General features: G+C 40.9%; 1 protein-coding gene across 4 annotated transcripts in view; it reads right to left on the reverse strand.

Moving 5' to 3' along the window:
- The window catches only part of LOC125453193 (stAR-related lipid transfer protein 13-like), a 464,022-nt gene that overhangs the window by 39,065 nt on the left and 406,124 nt on the right, over nt 1-18,833 (reverse strand). For 3 of the 4 annotated variants that reach the window (XM_048532431.2, XM_048532433.2, XM_048532432.2), the window contains 2 exons: nt 10,399-10,470; nt 4,677-4,758 (listed from right to left, as the gene is read on the reverse strand). In XM_048532431.2, the coding sequence (XP_048388388.1) occupies nt 4,677-4,758; nt 10,399-10,470 (154 nt within the window). Of the gene's footprint in view, nt 1-4,676; nt 4,759-10,398; nt 10,471-17,129; nt 17,395-18,833 lie in introns of those variants that run through there. The other variant, XM_048532435.2, reaches the window with a different exon arrangement.

Raw genomic sequence — 18,833 nt, forward strand, 5'->3', positions numbered from 1 at the left:
TTGTATCTGTGCCCACCTTTACTCCTCCTCACTTCCTATTCACCAGATTGATAAGCTAACTTTATGCCAGTGCTCCGGTTTATATTTGGTCAACTAAGCCAGCAGAACACAAAATCTCCACATTTAGAAACCTTGAGACACCAGGAGCAATTGCAAATATTCAGACCATTAGGACGATGATATAGCAGTGTAGATTGAGGATTGCTTAATGGACCGAAAATAACAAATAAATGACCTATTTCGAGGGGAGGTGCCATGACGATCAATGCTTGCTTTACAATGTGTAGCAACGGCTTAGAAGTGACAACACAGTTTTATGTTATCAGTAAAAAAGTGGGAAAGTAAGCTATGTGGTGTCTCACAAAAAAGTTTGTAAAGAGATATAAACAAGTTCAGTGGATAACCAGGTAGAGTACAGAGAGAGGAAATGTGAAATTATCTACGTGAGCAGGTAGACTGGAAAAGCCGAAAATTTCTTTGAAAGAGATTCAGAGGAATTGTGTGTCCTTGTGCACAAATCATTTTTAAATAGAGATACAGAAAGCAATTTAAAAAGGCTAATGGTATAGTATCCTTAATACAAGGGTGCTGGAGTGAAATAGCATAGAAGTCTTTGTACAATTTTCTTTGGCACCAGTGAGATCACATTTGGAGGACAGGTTTTGTCTCCTTACCTAAGGAAGATGTACTTGCCTTGGTGATGTAAGAAGAGAGATCAAGAAGTGCCCCATACCCTCCGGAGGTTAGAAGAGTAAGGAGTTGTCTCACAAACAAAATTTTCAAATGGCTTAGCAGGGCAAAACGCTAAGACATTGGTGTCCACGGCTGAAGAGTCTCGAATCAAGGCTCATGATATGGGGGGGGGGGGGGGGGGGGTGAGAAAGAGGCGGTGGCCGCTTAAAAAGGGGTCGACTACAGTAACCCCTCCCCATCCCCATTACCTGACATCGCCCCAACTCAGGGCTCTTCTTGGAGATTACCCGTGGACTAGTTTCTTATTTTGAGGCACCAATTTTTGATTTTCAGGGGCTCCTTTTTTCGTTCTGACAAACTCCCTTATTATTAGGTGATGCAATCAGGTAATATCAATACCTTCCACATTTGAATGGACATCTAAACTCACAAACATGATGAATTTTTTTGTTTAAAAACAAAACCCAAAGAGGCAGGAATTCCAAAACAACCAAATTGCTGGAGAAACTGGCAGCATTTGGGGACATAGAGCAGAGTAAAACGTTTTGAGTCCAGTGGCCCATCTTCAGGATAAGAAGGTTTAACCCTACTTTCTGTCCATGGATGCTGTCAGACCTGCTGAGTTTCACCAACAATTTGTTTTCGTCTTGTGAATTCTGCAATTTTCAGGAGAAAAGGTTTAATGAGGTTGTGATATTAAGTTGCAACAGATAAGGAAATGTTAATTCCTTCGACACTACAAATTGGCACAAGACAGCAGAAAGAATTTAACCCGTAAACACACATTCTGCAGATTGAAGTGAGTTAATGCATTTCCATCACACATACTGAAAGCTGGAATGTATTAAATTAGACAGTTTAAAGCATAACTGATCCTAATCCCAATCCCTGATTTAAGTTTAACAACTGACACATTATCTGAAGGGGGATAGTAGAGCAAGGTAATTGTAGGTTGTGTTTGCTTGATGCAAAGAATGTTAAACAGATCTATCATGTGATGACTTATGAATTGTGAAATTGTAAGGCTGCACTATGAACCAGCAGCAGCTTCAGGACTGTAATGGAATGCTGCAAACTTTGCAAAGCAAAGCAGTGCATCCAGGCAACTTAGATCTGTTTTACATATGCTTGAATCCTGCAAATTTGAGTGTGATCTTTTCACAACAATTGGTATAGTTGGCTGGATCCCTGGAGCTTGTCAACTAGCACAGGATCGAACATCGACATCAGATGGGTACGTGAATTACTTTACCACCTTTAGATTGGGAGGTCAACACATCTGACCAGAAGCCAGTGGGCTGATTCAGGGATCTGAACCAAGGAACAGACCTACATGTGAAGTAACCAGACACTGCAGCACATTGGTTGTGCTGTTCTGCATTTTGCTAGGATAAATCAGGTACATTAATGAAGTGATATAGGGCAAAATAGGAGCTCTGTACAGATATGGCAATGAGTAGACCAGGATCTTCAGACACAAATGACAAAGAACCAAACCTGAAACCCAAGCGTAACTCACTAAATTTCTGACTGAAGACCAAAAGTAGCTTTGGACAAAACGATTAAGAGAAGTTGGGACAAACAAGGAGGGTGAAAGAAGCAGACAAGGAGGAAAAAGAGAAAGAAGGGAAAATGTAAATGGTATGGACAATAGGGCTCTCCTTCTCCTTGTCCACCTCTTTTCAATCCTTCTCTTTTCTCTCCCTTTTGAACTCTGCTCTTTTCTGGGACCTCTGCTCTTTGTGATCTTTATAAATGACTTGGATGAGGAATTGGAAGGGTAGGTTAGTACGTTTTCTGATGACACAAAGGTTGCTGGAGTTGTGGACTGCGTGGAGGGCTGTTGTAGGTTGCAATGGGACATTGACAGGATGCAGAACTGGGCAAAGAAGTGGCAGATGGAATTCAACCTGGGAAAGTGTGAAGTGATTCGTTTTAGAAGTGATTGAGGGGGAAGTACCGCATGTGACTGGACCTTCCCATGTACAGGGATAATATTTATCTGAATGTTCACAATTCATCCCCCTGACTTTTGGCCTTATGGGGAGATTTTGTCTGCCACTCCAATGCATTTTGAGGTCTGGAATCAAGGAGTATGTTGGGAAAGTAGAGTTGACAATCAAAGATCAGCCATATTTCTGTCTACCTAGGAAAAACTGCAAAGAATGGCTACATTCTCTATTGTTATGTTCAGAGGAGAGATCATAACCAGAAATATTAACTGTTTCTCTGTGGATGTTGCTTGAACTGTTGGGCATTTTTAGTTCGTATTTCAGATTTCCAGCATCAATTTATTATTTAAAAACAGGAGATTCTAATGTCAAATTTATACTGTTGTATTAAAATAAAATAATTTATGGCTCTGACAGCCCTCTTAAAGCACAGCCCACAGCCAAACTGTTTGCTATAATCCACTAATGGAAAGCTGACTTACTTCGACTCTCTGCATGTTGCTGCATTAGCAAAGGAACAGATATTTATAGCAATCTCCTGCAAGGCTGACAGGACGTCACACCCAACTGGCAAAAGCAGCTGAAAAGCAAAGGCTGGAAAAAAAAAGGACTAAAGCAAAAATTCTATTTTAAAAACTTATTTGTATTTTTAGCTTTAATTCCTGATAATATTGTAATATTCCTTTTTCCTCGATGACTGGATTCTGTGAACGTGTACTCAGGAAGTGCAAAACAGCAGAGCCTTTTATAATCATCAAGACTTTCCATTTCTTTTATTCATAAACTGATGCCGGTAAGGCTCTATTTATTGCATTACCCTAGTTGTCCTAGCAACAGCAGCTGCAAAAGCAATTACATTAGCTTTAACGTTTGAAATCATATGTGGGAAGATTGTGATTTCAGGCTAATTATCATCTCGTATTTCTCCAGGGTACTAAGTTCATGATCTGTAATATACAGGAGACGGAGAAATCACAGGCTGAGGTCTTCAGAGCGTGGAAGACAAAGTGACTTCTATAACCGTGATAAATCAGTCTTCAAAAGCATTTGTCTTAAAGAGACCAAGAGTGTGATGCTTTTTGCAGCCTCAGTATCATTGATGGATAATAACCAAGATAATAAAATGTGAGGCTGGATGAACACAGCAGGCCAAGCAGCATCTCAGGAGCACAAAAGCTGACGTTTCGGGCCTAGACCCTTCATAATAACAATAACAATCTTCCCACATATGATTTCAAACCAATTTGCTTTATTCAGGTTTGCTGCTACGGTGATAGAAATTTAATGAGCAGCTTGATAACCATTGAACTCCCTTGAAAAAGCTTTCACACTCAACACAGTAAATAGCTAGGTGGTTTATTTGGTTTCAGAGCTTCTCAACGAGCACTCCAGATACGTTCCTGCATTTAGGCTTTCAATTCACTCAAAGCTGCTGTTTCCAATTATATCTCAACTAATCACTCTGCAGTCAGAGAAATAAACTCTTCTTGATGTTGAGCATATAATTAATCCCATTGACAAAGGTGGTAAATTTCAGGAGGTTAAAAACATTAAAGACCTTTTGCATACTCTCGCCTTTAAAAACAAGACAGTGTATTCAGTTACATTCATCTCTTGAGACCCATTAACATTTTCCATGTATAGGTCAGGCAAGACTGTCATGATTTTGATGGGAATAAGAAGTTGCAAGACGTGTTTCATTTCATTTCATTAATATTTCAGCTCTTTTAGAAAGTAGAATACTGATTTTTTTGATGGAAATGTAGTCACAGCATACATATTAGCATGAACAAAGGATATTCCCTACTCTGAGGGAATATCAGTTATTTGATGACGTAACATACGCATAATATGAATTCATACATAAAAGACTCCGTTGTGACTAATCCTTCAGGAACTGCTTGAAGGCTATAATGCATGTTCACATAATAGCATCTAACGTTCCAAATGCAGAAGTGTCATTTGATTCAAATTAAGAAATATGTAGTATTATAATTCAGCAGTGAGTAAATCTGTGTTTTCCATCCTTACCTACAAAGTGGTTCCATGAAATCTTTGTCAAGAAAATCATGATCTTTCTTTACAGATGCAATGTCAATTGGAAATTGGGAATCTGCAATACATTAAGGTTTTAAAAAAATTATATATCATAACAAATAAGCAAAATAAAGCTTTCAAAAATAATAAACAATATGTTCTTTATGTAAATACAGAAATTATCTGAAATACCCAGCAAGTCTATCAGCATTTGACCAGAGCAAAGGTGTTTCACAGCAAAATTATACTTTATATTTTCACACTTAGAAATAAGCAAGTTTATTAACAAGATTTTACATTTCTTTTTCGGAACTGCAACAAACCAGGAATATTCACTTAAAAAGGACACTTAATTTCAAGCTTTGGTGCCATTTTCCAATATAAATTACAGAATATTTGCTGTGTGGCTGACATCATAATCGTTGCCTTATTTGACTGGAAAATACAACTTTGTCAAAATCTTGTTCTGAGAGAATGAGAAGCTCAGTCATTAAAGGAATTCTTCATCAGTTAGACCATAAAGTCAGCAGTTACAGCAAATGTTTAATTTACTTAAACAAATGTGTCAAAATTTCTCATCATCATGTAGCTGGAGATCTGATTTCCAGAGACAAACATACTCAGCTGCAGAATTTTTCTGCAACAGCATAAATTGGGACATTTCCACAATAACAGCCCACAAACTCTGACAATCTTGTTTTTAATTACACTTCTCTACAGTATTTCCTTTAAAGTATTCCACTGTCAAAGATTCAATTCATAGGCTAAATGATCAACTTAAGATAACACTGAACAAAATACTGCTCCAACAGCCAAGTCACTGGTGTTGGTTAAACAATTCAACGTTTGGTAAATGAGAATGATGTATATTCCAAAGAGGAAATATAGGATTTTAAGTCTTAAAGTGACCCTGCAGAAGGAAAATTGACAATGTATGTAGGTTATGTTAACTAAACTAAAATGAAAGGATAAAGGATTGACGATCAGCATCCTTTGGTAGTCAGCCTACTTATAAATCAGTCAAGTCTGACAATTCACATAGATATAACATTTTGCATCATAGATGATATTCATTTAAGCCAGATGCAAATTATTATTCTAGAATGCATGTTGAAAGAAGCAAGTGGATTAACAGCAATAATATTACAGCAACAAGCCCCAATCTAGGAAGCCTGAATTTTGATTGGCATTTACACTTTTTTACAAGTAGTTTTACAAGAATAACTAGTCCGTAGGAAAGGGGGCAAAACTGGCCCCGATGCATCCTTTATGGATCACGTGTACAGACCAGTAAGGAGTGAAGCTAGTTACGTTCACACATGGTTGGACTTTCCTGATCTTCTGAAAGAGCAGTGTGTTACAGAGTAAGTAGTTACGCCAAATTACAGAAGGTTGAAACCAAAATAACGCAACCATATAATAAAACAAGTAACATGTATAAACATATACATCAGCAGTGAATGGTGTTTTTACTCTATTACAATTGATGTAAATTATAACAGCTCATTTGGTGATTTAACAACAGATTTTGTTAGGAATTACTAATTGCTGGGCTGGTTGTACTGAGCACTGACAGATGTGTTGCTTTTTGGTATTTTCTAAACAACCTGCTCAGAGATCTTGGAACATACATCTGGAGCAGGTAGGACTGAACTCATAGCATGATAAACACCAGTATGAAAGCAATCAAGTCTTGCTGATCCACAAGATGTTGTCAGAATGGAAGTCAGATTTCACAGCACAAAGACTGGAAGCTGGCTCATGCAATGCAAACACAAACTGCACGAGTCTAAAGTAATTAGCTGGAGGATGAAAGATTACACTGAATGACAGAGGTAATAAACATTGAGAGATGAATGGACATGTAATGAGAGAAATCTGAGAACTGAAAAATGAGATACCAAGAATGTAAATAGGTAAAGAAAGAAAAATAACTGAGTTGGGATGGTGTGGAGAATGGGAAATAAAAACTGCCTTGGACCTTAAACAGTTCTACTTTCTCTCTCACGAGAGAGAGTTTGGTACCCCAAAGCTTCTAGGGGCAGTGGAATTAATAGGTTGGTATTTGTAATGGGGAATAAATCTTTGGACCGCAATTGTTAAGGGGCCTGCACGCCTGTTGTATGAGTATTTTTAGCATTTAAATGTTTTTATTTATGATCTTTCACCAGTCTATGATATCTATTGCCTCAGAGGAGCTGCGGGAGTAATCTCAAAGCATATGGATAATGATGGGATAGTGTAGGGGCAGGGGCTTAGATTAGTTCATAGGTTGGCGCAACATCGAGGGCTGAAGGGCCTGTTCTGCGTTGTACTGTTCTATGTTCTATAGCTCGATAGGAAAGTATGCTGACCTTAATACTGCAATAAGAGAACAATATATTTGTTTACAGAATTACAGCATCATATTTAAGAAAATTCACAGCGTTACACCATAGTTTAAATCACCTACGTTTGTAGATTATTATTGCAAACTTTACATTTAGGTCCTGAAACATAGTGATGACAGTCTTAAGATAAAGTGCAGTCACAACAAGAAAACAGCGGTTGTCTGACATTAAACTCACCTCTGACACACAAAAATCAATTAAGAAAACTAGCCTGAGAAATGAGATAACAAGGTGTAGCGGTGGATGAACACAGCAGGCCAAGCAGCACGAGAGGAGCAGGAAAGCCAACGTTTCGGGTCGAGATCCTTCTTCAGAAATGGGGGGGGTCTCAACCCAAAACATCAGCTTTCCTGCTCCTCTGATGATGCTTGGTCAGCTGAGATCAGCCAGCTCTGCACCTTGTTATCTTGGATTCTCCAGCATCAGCAGTTCCTACTATCTCTGTAACAGCCGGAGAAATATTTTCTTTTGAAATGTTTGTGAATCACAGTAAACTTGAGAAAAACAGTTGTCACAGAATTCAAGAGACATTAGGTTGTGTGAGCAGCACATAATCAAAAAAATTGAAGTGATATCCTGAAACAAGTAGTTGTCATCTTAAGAGGGGATTGCTTAGTAACAGGAGAAGCAGATTTCATAAAATCCCAGTTAAGATCAATTGCACTGCAACCAGCCAGAAATTTCAGACTGAATGCCCCTTATATCAGTTCAGAGAATTACAGAAAATATATTAACAGGTCAGGCAGCGGTCTGTAAAGCGAAAATATGGGTTAACATTTCAGATTGTGATAGAGATCTACAGTTAAAAAGTTAAACTAAAATGTGGTCTGGGTCATTTTAATTCATTAACACGCTACTAATCCACTTACTGCAGGGATAGTAGCCCTCCATTGGAAAACTGAGTAGTCGATAGATTCTTGCTGATGTGCACATTGATGTGATGCACATAAATATGGGGCAGGAGGTTCTGGGAATGCCTTAAGGAATTTAAGGCAGAGGGTGTCCGTGTTGGGAAATGCCAAAAAAGTGTCTTGAGCAACTGCAGTGCTGCTCATTGCTTTCCTTTGTAGGGCAAGAATGAACTTACTGATGGAGGCTGATACAGTTCTATCTACTGTGACTTTCCCTGTAAACCTACAGAAGCTTCTCCAAACTGGCCTGTTGGGTCCTGATTGTATCACTAATGCCAGGCATGTATACAAAAGGAGGATTTGAGAATTAGGTTGGGGTCCTATTCTACCCCTACGCTAAAAATAAACAAGTTATACACCACAGGCAGTGAGCTCTTGGTACTTTCAGGATAGGCAATTAACTTTATGCATTTGAAATTTCCTAGTTTCTACAGGAAGCGGTATTGTGGCACTGTGGTTAGCATTGCTGCCTCACAGTGCCAGGGAGCTGGGTTTGATTCCAGCCTCGGGTACTGTTTGCATGGAGTTTGTACATTCTCCCCATGTCTGGGTGGGCTTCTACCTGTTCTGGTTTTCTCTCGCACTCCAAAGATATGCAGGTTAGGTGGATGGGCCATGCTAAATTGCCCATGGTGTTCAAGAATACGCAGGCTAGGTGGGCCAGCCATGGGAAATGCAGGTTACAGGGATAGTGGGTCTGGGTGAGATGCTCTTCAGAGTGTCTGTAATGGACTCAATGGTCCTAGTGGCTTGTTTCTAAACTGTAGGGATTCTAGGATTCTAAAGATAGCATTTTTAGTGGAAAACATAGCTATCAAAATAAAGTTCCCGTTGTTAAAATTTTCAGTGGTAGTTTCGATTCTGCCTTCATTGCTCATCACCAACACCATACATGTCATTTCACTATAAGCTTGAAGACATTGCTCCATTGTACATGCATCTGAAAACACATTTTTAATGCCTGAACTTGTAACGGTGCATAATCCTGATGATTCCGCACACAACTTTGTTCCTTTCCCTATTTCCAAGCGACCCGAAGGCAATAAGTCACACTTAAATTTCCACAGTTGCTAACAGCCTTCACTCAAGTGGCTGATTTGAAAGTTCAGATTGTTGATATCAACACCTCTACATCCAGGATGCTGATGTGAAATGTCAAACCAAGCCTGACTGTGACTCAGCGCTGCCAGTATTCGCAAATCTAGCAATCTGAATCACTTTACCTCATGTTCACAATGTAATTAGAAAAGCATGTAAGCAGCTGTGTTTAAATGAGTTGCATGGAAGATGGCAAGCACTGGCAGGATGTCTACAAAAGCACTGGTTTTAAGAGAATGGGCTTCCGAGTGCTGATCTTCTGCTGCCGTTCACACAGGTATTTCCCAGCAACTGGTTCTGGATCGTTATCAGGAGCAACAGCATAATCTTTCTCCAGTGTGCCCTTGGCAAATTGAGATCTCTTGCCGCACTGGCAGAGATCAGAGATCAAAGTTAGTACAGAAGAGAGAGAGCAACCCTGGATTTTTTTGATCCTCTTGCATTCTGTAGTACATTTCTGCATTCTGCCATTGGGGAAATCAGTATTCTTTTTCTTGTAAGTGACCCTTTCCAGATGATTTGTTTTAATACCGCTTAAATAATTTGCTTCAATAAGAAATTTGTTCCTGACATTAAAAACTGGAGTTAAACAAGAGCTGGGTTTCTTGGGCAGAATCTTGAGAATTTAGTCAGTGTCGCGCGTGCTATTTGAAAACATCTCAATGCATCTATGATGACTCTTAGGAGAGGGGGCTGCCACATCATCTGTCCATTAGGCACTTGGAGGGGGACAGTGGTGGGCATATGTCTGGATCCAGGTATCAGGTCCCTGTGGCAGAGGTTTCAGCCCAACAAAAACTGCTGGCAAGCCATAGGTAAGCTGATCCTATGCTCAACCATGTCACATAGGCGGCTACGGCTGCTGCTGGGATCGCAAACCAAAAGACCAAGGACCCAGGCCAAATGTAACTCTAAACTCAACCCATACTCGCGACCTCCATAAGCCAACAAATACCCTGCACTTGTTAATCCAAGACAGACGTTTGTGGGCAGGCACACTAGCAGCCAGGTTAATCCCGGCAGTAACAAGCTCGAGACCCTTAAGTGACTGAAGTCCTTAAGTGTTAAGTTCACAATTAACCACAAGGAGGGAAAGACAGACAAACTTTCCTGCCCACAATTTATTCCGGTGGGGGCAAGATGATGTCAGAGATTGAGTTTGTTTTCTTTGTGGCTCATTAAATGCCATTCCCAACTTCATCTTCTCTAGGAATATAAGATTCTACCTCTGACCGTTGTCAGGAAAATGCACCTGTGACACCAAATCATGTGCATTTATCCATTTTTACAGGGAGTCATTACTATCTCCAAGCCTACCTTCATACAATTGTGCATACTGAGGGAATCCAGCAGCTCTCAACCAGTCACACGCTTCCTTGGCTTCAATCTCTGGGAAAAAAGAAGAAAGGCATATTAAAACCAGTTCAACATTCAGACAAAGTTCCATGTTTATTTGCATCTTCCTCAAAAGAAATACATATCAGACTCCGCTGGCAGTTAAACAAGGTAGCTCTGACAAATAATATTCTTTCACTGAATCTGAACAATGATTGAAATGCCAAATTTCATGTCAAGGACTCATCGATGGCTTTGGTCTATTTGGATGAGAAGGACTAACTCAAAATGTACAATTAGGTTTCTGAATGTAGGAGTAATGATGGACAGAAGGTATACTTTTTCTTTTCAATTTCCTCTTCATTTTACATCTCAGCTACCTTGCAAACCAACACAAGTTCTGCAATTAGCCTCAGAAGAGCAGGAAAACTGACGTTTTCAGTCTATCCTCATGTACAACCCCACCAACCTCTGGATCCAACACATCATCCTCCAACACTTCCGCCATCTGCAATCTGATCCCTCTACCAAAGACATCTTTCCCTCTCCACCCTTATCTGCTTTCTGGAGGGACCACTCTCTCTGTGACTCCCTTGTCTGCTCCACACTCCCACCAGCCTCACCACACCTGGCACTTTCCCCTGGAACCGCAGGAAATGCTACACCTGCCCCGACACCTCCCCCTCAACCCCATCCCAGGCCCTAAGATGACCTTCCACATCAAACAGATGTTCACATGCACATCTGCCAATGTGGTGTAGTGCATCTGCTGTACCTGTTGTGGCCTCCTCCACATCGGGGAAACCAAGCGGAGGTGTTTTCTGATGAAGGGTCTAGGCCCAAAACGTCAGCTTTTGTGCTCCTGAGACGCAGCTTGGCCTGCTGTGTTCATCCAGCTCCACACTTAGTTATCTCGGAGGTTTGGGGTCTGCTTTGGGGAACACCTATGCTCGGTTCGCAATAAACAACTGCACCTCCCCCACAAACCATTTCAACTCCCCCTCCTACTCCTTGGATGACATCTCCATCCTGGGCCTCCTGCAGTGCCACAATGATGCCACCCGAAGGTTGAAGGAACAGCAACTCATATTCCGCTTGGGAACCCTGCAGCCCAATGGTATCAATGTGGACTTCACCAACTTCAAAATCCTCCCCCTCCCCCTACTGCATCCCAAAACCAGCCCAGTTTGTACCCACCTCCCCAACTTGTCCTCCTACCTATCCCCCCCTCCCACCTCAAGCCCCACCCCATCTCCTACCTACTAGCATCATCCCACCTCCTTGACCTGTCTGTCCTCCCTGGATCAACCTAACTCCCCACTTACACTCACCTCTACTGGCTCCATCCCCGCTTCTTTGACCTGTCTGTCTCCTCTCCACCCTATCTTCTCCTCCATCCATCTTCTGTCCACCCCCCTTCCCTATTTATTTCAGAATCCCCTTCCCCTCCCCCATTTCTGAAGAAGGGTCTAGACCCAAAACGTCAGCCTTCCTGCTCCTCTGATGCTGCTTGGCCTGCTGTGCTCATCTAGCTCTACACCTTGCTGGAGAATCCGAGATGACATCAGTAGTTCCTACAATCTCTGCAACAAATTCTACAATACTGTGCAAGGATGTAGATAAAGAGAAAATGGTCACGGCACTGACAACCAGATAGATAGTATCAAGGATTCAAGCATTTTTAAATGGTCCATTCTGTTTAGAGGGTGTGCAATATTGAAATGTGTATCAGTGCTTGACTTGCTCATAATAATGAAATTACCCAGCTACAAGATCATTAGTAGTTTATGTGGTGAGCACTGTTTCAGCAGCTAATTAATCCGTCTGGAAGAAAGCACTGTCAAGTCAATCTTCTGATAATGTTTTACCATCTGCTGGTTATAAATGACTAGGACATGAAACATAGGAAAATCTTAGTTTTCAAAAGTCATATGCCGTTTCAGTGTTAGAATCTGTTCTCTGATAACGGAAAGGTTATCCTGAGGCTATTGCAACAATACCCTTCACTGCCACTTGCCCATTTTCTGTGATCTGATCCTAATCCAGGAGGTGGAATTTGCAGCAAGTCAGCCTGACCTCCGGGGGGGGGGGGGGGGGGTGAATTCTACCCCCTCCCCCAACTCCCAGCATATTTGAAGAGTTGCTGAAGGCTGCCAAATTTGATGACATAAAAGGTAGATAAGAATGCAAGTTATGAAGGGGACAGAAGGAGATCACAAAAAAAATTGATCGCTTAAGTGATTCGGCAAAGGTTTGGCAAACTGAACATGATGTGCAAAAACGAAATTGTCTATTTTGGAAAGAAGGCCACACAGGGAGCATAATATCTCAGTGTTTCCATGGTGAGAGATTGCAGAGCTCAGATGCAGCAAGATCTGGGTGTCTCCATGGATGAATCACAAAGGGTTAGTATGCAGGTACAGAAAGTAATTAGGACAGCCAATAGAATACTATTTAGCACTGGGGACTTTGAATACAAAAACGTAAGGAGGTTATGTGTCAATACAGGCACTGGTGAGACCTATCCATGCGTGTTATAACACACGACTGCAGCAGGTAGGGCTTGAAGTCTGGGATTGATCCAGAGGTAGAGACGCTATTACTGTGCTACAAGAGCCCGTTTTTAAGTGTACTTTAATACCATTCTATGATGACACCAACTGAACAGTCTTGCAACGTGATCAGATCCGTAGACTGTCTGATGTGATGGTCAAGGCTGACAAACAATGCCAAGCGATCAGATCCATTAAATCAAAAGTTGGCAACTGCATTCTCTTCTAAAAAGGAGCATTATCATCTTCCTGAACTTGCCTTTTTGGAAGTAATATCCTTGGTTAAAGAACAAGCACTTCTTCACAAAAGAGTGACCTGTATAGTTACAGCAATAATAATTCTGGTGTCAAATCAGGTTGGAATTGGATGATAAATTAGGCAGACTGTACTTTCTATTCAGTGGGGTGCATGACCTTTCTCATCTACACTGATCTTTTGAATCAAAAAGACTGTCTGTTTTAGGCACCAGGTGCATAAAACAGCTTACAGATGACCTCATAAGCAGAGTCTAGCTTCACACACTTTAATTAATCTTGCTTATAACCTAAAGGGGGAAAATAAAATGTCAAGCACCACAGTACTGAAAGACTACTGCTAACACGGTAGATATTCATAAACAGCTATTCCTGGATTTCAACAATCTGAAAAAAAATGTACTGCTTACATTAACATAACAACAGTCCAACACTTAAAAAACCGCTATCGGAAGCAAATCTGTTCAGCACTCCTAAAAAAAAAACTAAGCTTATCATTACATATCTTTCAGTAATTTCCACACACACACCCACCCCTTTTTAATAAAAAAAAGAATTGGAATATGATCTTTGTATTTCCTAATTCTTCAGAGTAACATTTAAAAAGCTGGTGATTGGGACATTTTAGATCAAGGAACACAAATACACATTCCATGAGACGTTCAAGCAGAATATGAAACAGATCTTTTCTTAAAAAAAAACCTATCACAATCAAAATAGAACTGGTGCTGTTATTCAGAAAAATAACAGTCAACCCAAACTACCAGTGGGTAATGTGGATAATGATTTAATTCAGTTGCACTCCAACAATAATAAAAATTTGCCATGAGGAGCAATCACAACAAAATGATGGACGAAGATGTTAGAATCCAATGAATGAAATCCTTGGCATGGTACCATGACAACTCCACACAGCACTGGAGACATATGACTTCTAAAAATAAACTCATTCAATATCTGGCTGGCAGGCTAGCAACGAATGATAAAATGGTATCTCTGTGGAAAATTTTCAAGTTGCAGCCAGTTATAAGGGCATGCAAAGGAAATCGCCAATATTTTGCAGCAGTGTCAGGGATAATAGAAAGAGGAAGACTATAACGGTGTCAGCGCAGTTGCCCACGGTAAAGAATCTCAACTTCATTTAACTCCTGCTCTCAGATGTATAATTGTGAAGTCTGACAGTGCTAGAATAGGCTCACATTTACACGTCATTCTGAAGGAATGGGCCCAACCAGGATAATCCACTCAATTTATTTGATAGTCCCAACTATAGCCTCATTGGTATTACCTGCTATATAATATTTCATAAACCAGTCATACATCAGAGAAGAGGCCTTTCAGCCTATCGAATCTAAACCAACCTATCTACACACACTACTTTCCAGCACTTGGTCCCTAGCCTTGAATGTTGACATTTCAAAATCCACACATACATTTTCTAAGGTTATGAAGTAACGTCTGCCAGAAAGAATACTCGACTACTAAAACAATAAACTTTAGATTATAAAACTGAGGATGCTTCCGAGAGCCCTGAAGTGTTACTCTGAACTCAAAACGTTAATTCTGTTTTTATCTCCACAGATGCTGCCAGACCTGCTGAGTTTCAACAGCATTTTCTATGTTTGCCAATTTATCAAAACACAGTTAAAACAGATCACAATAAGCAAGTGCACTGTACTAAAATATAACAATTGATTTTGGTATGATTAACAGGCACAGCTGTCATGATGCCATTGCAAAGTTCTAAAAGAAAGACATTCATTCACACAAGTGTGGGAATAAGTCTTCAGATGTACCTGCAAAAACATAGATGCATTTGCAGACAGACATTTACCTCAGGGCTTGGATTAGGGCCCAACAGGATTGTAATCTATCATCCAAAAAAAGTAACTTTTACAGTGACAATGACAGAGTTGTTGTCTACTTGTGTTCATAATGACGCAAAGCAAATGAATAAGGGACGCTTTGCTATGAACCAGCCTGTAGTAGTCTTGGCTGCTCTGAAGATTCCCTGAAATGTCAGCCTCTGTGCAATAATATTTTGGCGAGGTGGGAGGGTGTGTATGGCCTCCCACCTCGTTATCCATAACAATGTAAGTCTATTCATAAGTGTCTGAAAAAGAAACTGGCATTACCTTAAGAGGGACGAGTCAGCTTTGCAGGAGACTGGGGTACCGGACACCATTAACTTGTTCAGTTGATTTTTTCCCTTTTACTACAATTAGCATCATTGTCAACAGTACCTGTACTGATGTCCTGCTCTCCTGTCTGGTAGTTCTCAAATAATGCCTCCCAAACTTACTGATGGCTACTACATGAATATTTGCACAAAACTGGTAGAGGGTGCTTTTTATTTATGGTGTACAATGGACTGCAGTAACTTGAAAAATCTGCAATGTAACAGACCCATAGCTTTTCTGAAGTTTGGTCTCTTTGCTACATTCTCAATTTAAAGAGAAAGCAGCAGAAAAGCAGCTTTGGAGCTCAGATATTGCTTAATAATGCTGCACTGATGAACAAACTGCTTGAAGTGATACAGTGCACCATCTGTCTGGCATTTAAATAGCTCCTAAAGTCCATTAATCATGAATCTGAACTGATGGGAGCCCTGCACCAATGTTTCAGGATGTCTGGAAATGGCATTAGCTGCGTGAGAATGTTTAACTTGCATCCATTGAAGTGCTCAACCGAATAACAGAATAAATCATCTGGTATTTCCATCAGAGGTTACTCATTTCTAAAAAAAATGTATTATTGGCTTTCTTTAAAATAAAACTGTTTCTGATAAACTTAATTTTGCATTTAACATTTGTTAGGACTCTTATTCTGATTGGAAGGCGGCCAGTAGCTGCGGAATCCCTTGTGCAGATATTACTGGTGATCAGGAGCTCCACGGATGGCAGCAGTTGGCATTTGCCAGGGTGGTCTGACAAAACCTAGGGTGAAAATTTCCAGTGGCTTAGTGGCTGGCACTGCTGCCTCAGTGCCAGGGATGGGGTTCAATCCCACCCTTGGGCGAGTGCGTGCATTCTTCCTGCATCTGCATGGATATCCTCCGGTACCCCGGTTTCCTCCCACAGTCTACACATGGGCAGGTTAGGTGGACTGGCCATGCTAAATGTCCCATAGTGTCCGCAGATACGCAGGCTGGGTGGGTTAGCCATGGCAAGTGCAGCGCGAGTCTGGGTGGGATGCTCTTCGGAGGGTCGGCGTGGACTCGATGGGTCGAATGGCTCGTTTCCACACTATAGGGATTCTAGGATTCCTGTCGATGCAGGGTCAATGGAAAATGGTGGCGTCAACGAAGCTTTTCACATCGTCAGTTCTTTATCTTTCCTTCCCTGAAGTGCAGAGGTGTGTCAGATAAGATCTCCCCTTCCTCTCTAAACTACAGCATCTGGCATATGGCTATCGACAGACCCAAATATACCGGACGGTAAACGGAGAGCTGCTTTGACGTTTTTACACGCCTGCATCTACGGTTTCTCTGAACTGGCTTTTAACATCCAATGGACGTTAGAGATTTCCAAAAAATGTCAAAACAAATAGATTTGAACCTACAGAAAGTTAAAGAACCACATTCTCTTAACTAAACCGGCACACTGAGCGTCAAAAGAGAAATAATGTTTTCTAATGTTGCGAACTGTAACGTTTTGTGTCTCTTCTGCCCATGTAAAAAAAATCACTCCCACGATATGGTTCGTCGCCCAGTAAACAATCTACTAACAGAAAGCCCGCCCAGTGCCACATTTACAAGCTGGAGTTAAACTGCGCCTAACACTGTCGGACAGCTGCAGATTTCTTTAGAAACTACTTTAGGCGTGAACAACGCTTCTGTCAAAGCATAACTCTTAAAGGAATCATCAGAAAACAAAAGTTGTTGCAAAAAGTGAGCAGATTACTTACTTGGCAGAATCATGATGGAGCCGAGTTCCTTAGGCATTAAATAGTTTTATGTGACCAACTTGGCTACAATTTCCGGTGTTCACTTCGTTCTAATGTCAGAATCGTTCAATGACAGCACGGAGTCTGCCTCTATTCCCCGATACACTAAATTCTTCCAATGTAGCAGATAGAGGTGTTACCTTCCCAACTGAACAAAGTGAGCCTCACGATCCATCAGACTAAAAGTTCCCTCAGCAGAGCAACACAGTTTTGCACTACATCCTTGTGAACCAGATTGAAAGTACATACATACCAGGAAATCCAACCCCTAAATTGGAATGGGCTAATCCCTGGAATCAGTTTGAATTGGGTGGGGCTTCCCCGATATTGCTGCTACGTACATGTCAGCACAGCAAAGTGCCGAAGGCTGCATCGATTAAACAAAACAAAAACATGCAGAGAAATCGAAGTCTCCCTTTAATTGGAATTTTGCAAGGTGACTGGAATGTTTTTTCTTAGGGCCTAACTGCTGTGCTTGTTATACTTGTAACTTTGCATGTACAGCACTGATCATCATTCCTGCAAATCCACAGACAGTACTGTAAATGTTTGCTTCAGACTGTGCTTAGTTGTGATAATCCTTTATGGTGCACGTTTATACATTTTATAGCGACACTTGCATCAGAAACAGGTTTGTAAACTACTTTTTTAAAAAAAAACAAACTTTTTTTATGAATATGGTAATAATAAGGTTTCATGTTGGCGTTTTTAAATGTTTAAGAATGCAAGCTTATTTTCAAAGTTACAGATTTGCATCGTTTTCACCTGGTGGAAATTCACATTACCTGATCAAAAAAAATCAAAAAGTCAGTAACATAAAATGCCATTGTAATTTCTTAGCTAGGAAAACAGAGGACAGCTCTACTCATACCACAAGTCGACTCAGACCGACCAGTGACCTGGCACCCGAGTTACATTTTAACTGTTGTATTGCTGGGCACCTAAAGCAGTTTTGCATCAAAGTGTTAAAAATAACTGCAAGTATAACTAAACGTTCATGCCACTTTCAAATACAACCAAACGTTGCTTAACTTCTCAGTTGTTGATCTGCCGGATAAGCCAACAGGTAATAGGTTAGTCAAGACTTCATTCTATAACTCAGAGTCCTGGAATAGTTCTTCTGTCCAACTTGTCCATTCTGATCAGGTTTCCGAAACTATACTCGTCCCATTTGCCTGTGTTTGGCCCATATCGCTGTAAACCTTTCCTATCCATGTATCTGTCCAAGTGTTTTTTAAGTGCTGTAATTGTACCCACATTTACCACTCCCTCTGGAAGCTTGTTCCATACAGGCACCAGCTTCTGTGAGAAAGTTGCCCATCAGGTCCTTCAACTCTTAAATCTTTCCCTTATCGCCTTAAACCTACACCCTCTAGTTTTGGATTCCCCTATCCTGGCAAAAAGATCTTAGCTACTCACCCTATTTATAAAATAATGAGGGGCATAAACGTCAGTAAGGTTCCCCCCCGCCTCCTATACTCCAAGGGAAAATACATCTCAGCCAATCCTTATAATTGAAACCCTCCAGACTTGGCAACATCCCTGTCAGTCTTTGTGCCCCCTCCAGTTTACCAACATCCCTCCTACAGCAGGGTGACCAGAACTGCACATAGTCCTCCAAACGTGGCCCCACCAACGTCCAGTACAGCAGCAGCACGATGACCC

This window comes from Stegostoma tigrinum, chromosome 6 (assembly GCF_030684315.1).
Source record: "Stegostoma tigrinum isolate sSteTig4 chromosome 6, sSteTig4.hap1, whole genome shotgun sequence".
In the NCBI taxonomy this organism is placed as follows: Eukaryota; Metazoa; Chordata; class Chondrichthyes; order Orectolobiformes; family Stegostomatidae; genus Stegostoma; species Stegostoma tigrinum.